This window comes from Salmo trutta, chromosome 3, assembly GCF_901001165.1.
Source record: "Salmo trutta chromosome 3, fSalTru1.1, whole genome shotgun sequence".
NCBI classification, from domain to species: Eukaryota; Metazoa; Chordata; class Actinopteri; order Salmoniformes; family Salmonidae; genus Salmo; species Salmo trutta.
In genome coordinates this window covers 16,273,158-16,281,697 of record NC_042959.1, presented here as the reverse complement: position 1 = coordinate 16,281,697, position 8,540 = coordinate 16,273,158, and the positions used below count along the sequence as shown (strand labels likewise).

Here is an 8,540-nt window from a genome sequence, read left to right as displayed (position 1 = left end):
TACTTACAACCTCATGCTAATCGCATTAGCCTATGTTAGCTCAACCATCCCGTGGAAGGGACACCGATCCCAAATCATTTTTTTAAGAACAAATTCTTATTTACAATGATGGCCTAGGAACAGTGGGTTAACTGCCTTTTTCAGGTGCAGAATGACAGATTTTTACCTTTTTTTTACCTTTTTACCAGCTGATGGATTCGATCTAGCAACCTTTCGGTTACTGGCCCAACGCTTTCGGTTACCTGCTGCCCCCTTTTCCATAATTACTATCAATACAATCCATCAGAAAGTAAAGGTATGAATTCCAGGAACCTCACAATTTATATTGCAGTTAAATAAAAAATTCCTCAACAAATCAATCATATTGTCTTGGCTACAAAGAATCTGAATATACATTTGCAGTTGACATCATCTTATTCAGCTACAAAGTATTTTACTATTGCAATGCAAGTTTTCAGACTATATCGTTTTTTGAATACTTAGCATTCAAAAATACTTAGCATAAATGAGAGTGGTCTGTTGTTCTTCTGTGAATCTGTTATCCCACAATCATACAAAGATGTTACTAGTTCATTGTAATTGTGCTCCCCCATATGTTTGTAGTTGGGATGGACCAATGCTATGCCCTGCTTCCAGTTGGTAATGGTCTGTGTGTAGCATTGATATTTGATTAATTGAATAACTGGTGCTATAATTTAATAACCATTGCTATAATTTAATAACTTGAGGTATAATCTAGTCTTGACGGTCTCGTCCCGTAAGCGGGACGGACATCCAGCGAAAAACTCCTATCGACATTAGCATAACGAAATGTAATATTTTTTTTTTTCAAATATAGGACTGTCTCATATCGTTTTATAGATACACCTCTCCTGAATCGAACCACGTTGTCCCATTTCAAAAAGGCTTTACAGCAAAAGCAAAACATTAGATTATGTTAGAGGAGTATATCGTAAAAGTAGCCACATAGCCATTTTCCGACCAACCACATGCATCACAAATAACCAAAAAACAGCTAAATGCAGCACTAACCTTTTACAAACTTCATCAGATGACACACCTAGGACATCCTGTTACACAATGCATGCATTCTTTTGTTCGATAAAGTTCATGTTTATGTATAAAAACAGCATTTTACATCGGCAAGTAACGTTGACTAACTATTTTCCCTCAAATGCATCCGGTGAAACAGTGCTACAATTGACTAAATTACTATTCGAAAACATTTTTAAAATGTAATATTGTCATTCTAAGATTTATAGATGAATATCTCTTGAAAGCACCTGTAATGCCAGATTTAAAAATAACTTTACTGGGTAATCACACTTTGCGATAAAAGGGGATGCGATACTCAGAAAATGACCTAGTAATACAGGTCTGCGCCATCTTGGAAGAATCGCATTTCACATCTAGTCTTGTATACTATTGTCAATAATCCCTTACCTTTGGTTGTCTTCATCAGAAAGCACTTCAAGCAATCCCAGGTCCACAACAAATGTATTTTCGTTCGAAAAAATTACTCCTTTATGTTCCAAGAGCTTGTTCTTGTTAGCGCGTCTGAAGGCTGATCCAAATGCTCCGTCGGCCACGGGACAGCTATTTTGAGAAAATGCTTTTTTTCCCCCATTTAGGTTCGTTCAAACACGTCAAACGTTGTATAACATAAATCTTCAGGGCCTTTTTCAACAAGAGAGCCAATAAGATTCGAGGGGGACGATTGCATTGTGTTTCAAAACGTTTCGAAAGGGGAGGGAAGCCAGGGCCGCCGGCGTCATAATGGTGATGGCCCTCCTCATGTGACCAATTTCAACAGCGTCTCATTCATTCAGTTTTAACAGTAGGAGACTCAAACCACTTTGTAAAGACTGGGGACATCTAGTGGAAGCAATAGGAAGTGCTCAATGAACCATTGCTCACTGTGTGGATTACAGGCAAAGATGTGAAGTTGAGTCCACAATTCAGAATTCCACATCCTGTCTCGGGGTTTTGACTGCCATATGAGTTCTGTTATACTCACAGACATTTACATTTTAGTCATTTAGCAGACGCTCTCATCCAGAGCGACTTACAGTAGCGAATGCATACATTTCATACATATCATACATTTTTTTTCTGTGCTGGCCCCCCGTGGGAATCGAACCCACAACCCTGGTGTTGTAAACACCATGCTCTACCAACTGAGCTACAGGGAAGGCTACGTACGCCATTCAAACAGTTTTAGAAAATTTAGGGTGTTTTCTATCCACAAGTATTAATTATATGCATATCCTAGCTTCTGAGTTTGAGTAGGAGGCCGTTTAAAATGGGCACGAATTTTTTTCAAAAATCGCTGTAGCGCCCCCTATCCTAGGGGAACGCCAAGAGGTTTTAATAACAGGTGCTATAAAAAAATTGACTACATGAAACATTCAATTTTTAACGATTCATTAATTTTGTTCTATTTAACCCAAACATCATGTCGGGAGGTTATTGATTTTAAATAACATATAGAATATAGTTACTTCTGTATTCATTCTGTTGTTAGAACAGGTTCCACCTCTCTGCAAATCTGTGATGGGCCTCTCATTGCTAACCACTTGGGTCAACAGGTACAAAGACTAGGCTACACAGGCATATAAGGGATTACTATCTTAATTACATTCATTGTTTTCTCCATGTTTCATCTCAGGGATTCAGTGGTGATTGTCTACAATACACTGCAGTGACCTTTACCACCAAGACAACTGGCACCCTGAGAAATAAATTAACAGGGGGTATCCCAGTCGGTCCACCACTGTAAGTTGCAACCTGACAGAAACAAGCAATACTTTTTCATAGATATCAATTACAGATTGTTTTCTACAGTTTAAAGGAATGTAATTCCCAGAGTTACTAGCCAATCCTATATACAGTGTCTGGCTTGTGCTTTATTGTTTCACTAATTATTTCAGAAATCAAGTGTGAATACATTTGCAGTATGTTAAATTAGTAGGCAATTTCAGAGTTGACCTTTCCTGACAGTTTTGCAAATTACCATTATAAAAGCTCAATTTTAAATAATGTGATGAGTTAGATAATGTTGAATGATGAATTGGTTTGCTATCTTATTGTATGTTTTAGGGGTTACAGTACATACTGTGTTCTCCTGTACAGGTCTCAGAGAGTAATGTATACTGTAGAATCATAGTCTCCTGGATGGACTGGGTCATACTGCCTGCTGCTTGACAGTCTTACCTACATAAGTGTAAAATAGATTTGAAAAATCAATATCAATTGTTAAGTATTTTTGTAAAACTATGCATTCAAAGAAACTTCAAATATGAAATATTTTCAAATTAAATAATGTGAACTAAAAAACCCTGTACATAACTGCAACCAACCCAGTTTCCCAGAACCAGATAAAACCTAGTAATAACAATCATTAGAAGATCTCTATTGAAAATGCTTTTAATTCCAGGACAAATCTTAATCTGGTTCCCTCAATGTTCAGGTTGGAAATGCACTTACACAATATACTGAGAAGTACGATAATAACCCTGCTTCTGGTCATCTTGTTGAGTAGCTATTACACTATGCCAATGTCATCTGACAATAACATGAAGTGTGTCATACGTAAATGAAAATCAAAGACCAACCTGATAGGCTGGTGATGACACTCAGTGCTTCCTATAACATTGTAATGGTCTTGTTTTGTACGTTCAACTTGTTAAACAATGCTGTTCTGTATCAATGCTATTTAAACCAACTGATCATCTTTTGATGTTCGGTTTCCCAGACAGAGTCAGCCTAGTCTTGCATTTAAAAGTATTTTCAGTGGAGAATAGTCCTTGAACATGATTCTTAGTGTACAATCTTGCATAATCTGTATCTGGGAAACCTACCTGTAGAGTTTAAATGAAGCCAGAAGTTGCCTAATTAGAGCTGTTATGTCATTATGCAGCGTTCTTTGAATTGTTTGTTATCAATCTAAATATTGTTGATAAAATGGAGTAGGCCTAATTCCATGTTAGTTCATCCAGTATGAGGAGAAGACAAATGTGGCTTTTTAAGACAACGTGAGTGATTTACTCAGCTACGACTTTGAGGTATCATACAATTTAATAGAATGATATGCAAAAATGTATTTGGAGTTACTAAGTATTGTACTTTGATAGGAATTGGTACATTTTGTTTAATTACAGACTTATTCAATAAACAGAAATATGTGGCTGAGAACTAAGAATGTCTTAAACATCCCTAATTCTAAAAAAGTTAAAAGCAATGGGGGGGAGAATGATAATGAAAGTACACTGATAATGAGATCAACATAACAAAGACTGCAAAAATGTAAATGTAGGAATAATTTGTTAGAAACGTTCACAGAGACAGAACCCAATATCAGGATTATCCATGTATGAACAGGTTTCCATTGTTTATTGTACACTTGTGCTAAACATTGAACAGGAAAGTTCACTGATAAAAAGTACAGTAGAAGCTAAAATATTAGGAACCTCTACGGACTGACACGTCAACAAAACAGGTAATATGAAGCCGGGACATTATACAGTTACAAAAACAACTTACTTTGTGTAGGCAAATGTAAATGCTGCTTTCATGTGCTAAAACACATCAAGCATTTACAGTATCTAGATACATGGTTAGAAAACAAATACACATGCTATTAATATTTTCTTTTAAGGTTTAATTTAGTTTTAAAGTCAAATTCAAAGTACCAGACATTTCAGTGTTCTTTTCCGTTTTTGCTGTTCTGCTGTGTTACCTTTTCATGTGATAGATAAAACACAACATTTATTGTAATAAATGAAACATTTGAGAGATTAATGACTTAACTAGACCCACTACTCAGTACCGTAGTTGAAACAATTTCAGTCCCAATCTGAGTGCCTGACATCAGAGTACACACTCTCCTGTGGTGTCTCTCTCTTCTTTCTTCCTCTTTTAGTTTTCCTCTCAGAGAAATTCAATGCAGCATAATTCAACGTATCTGCATATTCATCCTGTGAATAATCATATTTTTTTGCCATACTGGTAACATAAAGCATATATGTGATGGCATAAACTCACTGCGTCATAACTGAGATTTGTTAGAGCAATTACACCTACATCATCTCGTTGCGTTTTCTTTTTGTACTCTGAATGGTATATTAAATACTTAATAATAAAAAGTACAAAAGTAATGCCAACAGCCAAATCAATGGGCAGCAAAGTTATACAAATCAATTTATTTACCTGGCCGTTTAACTGTTCCACTGTTGAGCTGTCATGTCCTATATCCTGAGAGGCACCTACTTTTTCCATGAGAGAAAACAAGCAACAAGCATAACCATGACAGGATACTCCCAGAGAAGCAAGACATTTGGCTACATATATCCGAAAATGTATTTGTGCCAATCTACAATTTGCAATTCTCAACAGCTCACCATAACAATGTTCACAAATTGGCCTTGTATTTCTGGTGCAGACAAGGATACTGATCACAGTCACACTTAAAGCCAACGTTGCTCCCAGAGCGATAATGACAGGATCAGCTGCTTTTTCTAAACCAAAAAGAATTTGCATGTTCAATGAACTAGCTTATTACAATATTATAAGTAACTGAAGTGGTATGATGATCAATACAGTACACAATATATTCCCTATATAGTATACTGGCAGTAAAGTATTCGAGAAATCAGATTTTCTTTCCTCACTTTTTTACAATTTCATTTGAGAATAAAACTTCCTTCATCTTTGCATATACACTACCGTTCAAAAGTTTGGGGTCACCTGGAAATGTCCTTGTTTTTGAAAGAAAAGCACATATTTTGTCCATTCAAATAAATTAAAAGAATTACAGTGTTGACATTGTTAATGTTGTAAATGACTATTGCAGCTGGAAATTGGCATTTTTTTTATGGGAATATCTACATTGGCATACAGATGCCCATTATCAGCAACCATCACTCATGTGTCCCAAATGCACGTTGTGTTAGCTAATCCAAGTTTACCATTTTAAAAGGCTAATTGATCATTAGAAAAACCTTTTGCAATTATGTTAGCACAGCTGAAAACTGTTGTCCTGATTAAAGAAGCAATAAAACTGGCCTTCTTTAGACTAGTTGAGTATCTGGAGCATTATCAATTAGCCTTTTAAAATTATTAACTTGGATTAGCTAACACAACGTGCCATTGGAACACAGTAGTGATGGTTGCTGATAATGGGCATCTGTACGCCTATATAGATATTCTATTAAAAATCAGCCGTTTTGAGCTACAATAGTCATTTACAACATTAACAATGTCTACACTGTATTTCTTATCAAAATGATGTTATTTTAATGGACAAAAAATGTGCTTTTCTTTCAAAAACAAGGACATTTCCAAGTGACCCCAAACTTTTGAACGGTAGTGTATATGGCATTTAAAAAAAATAAAAATCCCTTTAAACTACACTGAGTATACCAAACGTTAGGAACACCTACCAAATATTGAGTTGCACACTCCCCTTTTGCCCTCAGAACAGCCTCAATTTGTCGGGCATGGACTCTACAAGGTGTCGAAAGCATTCCACAAGGATGCTTGCCCATGATCAATCAATCAATCAATCAAATGTATTTATAAAGCCCTTTTTAAATCAGCCAATGTCACAAAGCGCTGTACAGAAACCCAGCCTAAAACCCCAAACAGCAAGCAATGCAGATGTAGAAGCATGATGACTCCAATGCTTGTATCAAGTTGGCTGGATGTCCTTTGGGTGGTGGACCACTCTTGATACACAAGGGAAACTGTTGAGCATGAAAATCCCAGCAGCATTGCAGTTCTTGACACAAAATGGTGTGCATGGCACCTATTACCATACCCCCTTCAAAGGCACTTAAATCTTTTGTCTTGCCCATTCACTCTCTGAATGGCACACATAAACAATCAATGTCTCAACTGTCTCAAGGCTTAAAAATCATTATTTAATCTGTCTCCTCCCCTTCTTCTACACTGATTTGAAGTGGATTTAACAAGTGACATCAATCAATAGCCTATGTAGTGGAAAGAGCAGGTGTTCTTAATATTTTGTATACTCAGCATAAAGTGTTGCACAGTAGGCAAGTTATTACACATCTGTATTTCACCTTCATTATTTGTAAATAATATTCATCACCTACCAATGTGCAATTTTGTTCCATTGCCTAACAGAATCTCCCCACATGTGGCCAAAGCACAGTAGTAAGTCCCAGCATCAGAGAGACTGAGGTTGTTCTTAGAGAGGCTGTAGACACAGCTCTGTGTAGGAGAGGGAGTCTCAGGGCTCTTCTCACACTCATCACTCCTTTTCCCAGGGGTGTAAATGACTCCTGGATGGGATTCTCCTGATCCGGCTCTGAACCAGTACACACTGTGTTCTCCTGTACAGGTCTCAGAGAGTACTGTACACTGCAGAGTCACAGAGTCTCCTGGATGGACTAGGTCAGACTCTGGTTGCTGCTCCAGAGTTATCTTGGTAAACCTCTTTCCACTGTCACCTACATTGTGCATTTTGTTGGATGAAGGATATTCTCAAGTTTAAATGAAGCAGGATCTATAGCATTAATAGCACATCTTTGAGACAGTATGCATTTAAAACAATGTACCAAGATGAACTTTATAATATCCACTGAGGACTATACTGTACACTGAAAATAATATACTGATGAACAATAAAATATACAATTCAAATGAAATTACCATTTGTAGCCAAAAAGGTTCCATTTCTATAATCCATTTGATACTTTGTTCCCACTGCACAGTAATAGGTTGCCTCATCTGATGTGCTGATATTGCTGATAATGAGATGAGATACGTCTTCAGCTTTGTCCACTTTAAAACGTAGGTTATTAAACTTTCCAGAAAGAACAGGTTTGGAAGAATCAGTAATAGCTGCCACAACGTGGGGCATTTGACCAATAGTTTGCTTGTACCAGTAGAGGACTTGAAAACGTTTGTTATCAGCGAATAGGCATGATAGAGATATGGAGTCTCCGAGCTGAACAGTGGTCAGTGGAACTGGCTGATTAACTTCTTCATTTTGAATCAGGTCTGCAATAAATTTGAAAGAAGTTTTGCAGATATATTAACTTTGCCAATTCAGACATCAATTTGTAGAATATTTACCAAAGTGGTCAGAGCTATCAGGAAATGGGCTAGGACAAAGCCTAATCAATGTCCTTAAAACCATGGAAAACATACTGATTTGGTGATATTTCCTCTCATAGCTGTCAAAACTACATTGATGTAACTACAGTATTCCATCCTGTTTCTGCACTACTAAACTACTTTCCAATAGTCGAAGACGTAGGTTACACATTCAGTTAAAAAATTATGCAGTTCAGTAAGACAATTGGTTAGGCATGCACTTACAAAGTTGAGTGAGAAGTACCAAAATAAAGCTGGTTCTGATCATCTTGCTAAGTTCTTTCCCTTAACCATGAAACACGCAATGACTGATGTGACAAAAGGAGAATAACTATTCATTTTGCTTGGTGCCATGTAAGAATGACTTGATTGGTTGTTCAACATTTCCTGTAGATGGTTTTCCACCAACAAGGGTCTGG

At 36.8% G+C, this 8,540-nt stretch overlaps 1 protein-coding gene across 2 annotated transcripts; it reads right to left on the bottom strand.

Moving 5' to 3' along the window:
* Positions 1-4,351: 4,351 nt before the first annotated feature.
* On the bottom strand, positions 4,352-8,449 carry LOC115169277 (uncharacterized). 2 transcript variants are annotated; one of them, XM_029724737.1, is made up of 6 exons: positions 8,347-8,449; positions 7,675-8,025; positions 7,116-7,472; positions 5,400-5,516; positions 5,209-5,267; positions 4,352-4,976 (listed from the first exon to the last, which is right to left on the bottom strand). In XM_029724737.1, the coding sequence occupies exons 1-6, from the start codon at positions 8,387-8,389 to the stop codon at positions 4,845-4,847; spliced, it is 1,059 nt and encodes a 352-aa protein (XP_029580597.1). In that variant the 5' UTR covers positions 8,390-8,449; the 3' UTR covers positions 4,352-4,844. The 2 variants fall into 2 exon arrangements, with proteins under 2 accessions (XP_029580597.1, XP_029580605.1); XM_029724745.1 differs by having other exon boundaries at positions 5,209-5,264.
* Between the last annotated feature and the right edge of the window lie 91 nt (positions 8,450-8,540).

What these genes read in the sequence shown, in the direction of transcription:
- LOC115169277 (XM_029724737.1), bottom strand. Translation starts at nt 8,389, where the DNA reads ATGATCAGAACCAGCTTTATTTTGGTACTTCTCACTCAACTTT. An exon ending in GGTACTTCTCACTCAACTTT is followed by an intron (nt 8,026 to 8,346) that starts GTAAGTGCATGC and finishes AATTTATTGCAG; the next exon opens with ACCTGATTCAAAATGAAGAA. An exon ending in AACCTTTTTGGCTACAAATG is followed by an intron (nt 7,473 to 7,674) that starts GTAATTTCATTT and finishes TGCACAATGTAG; the next exon opens with GTGACAGTGGAAAGAGGTTT.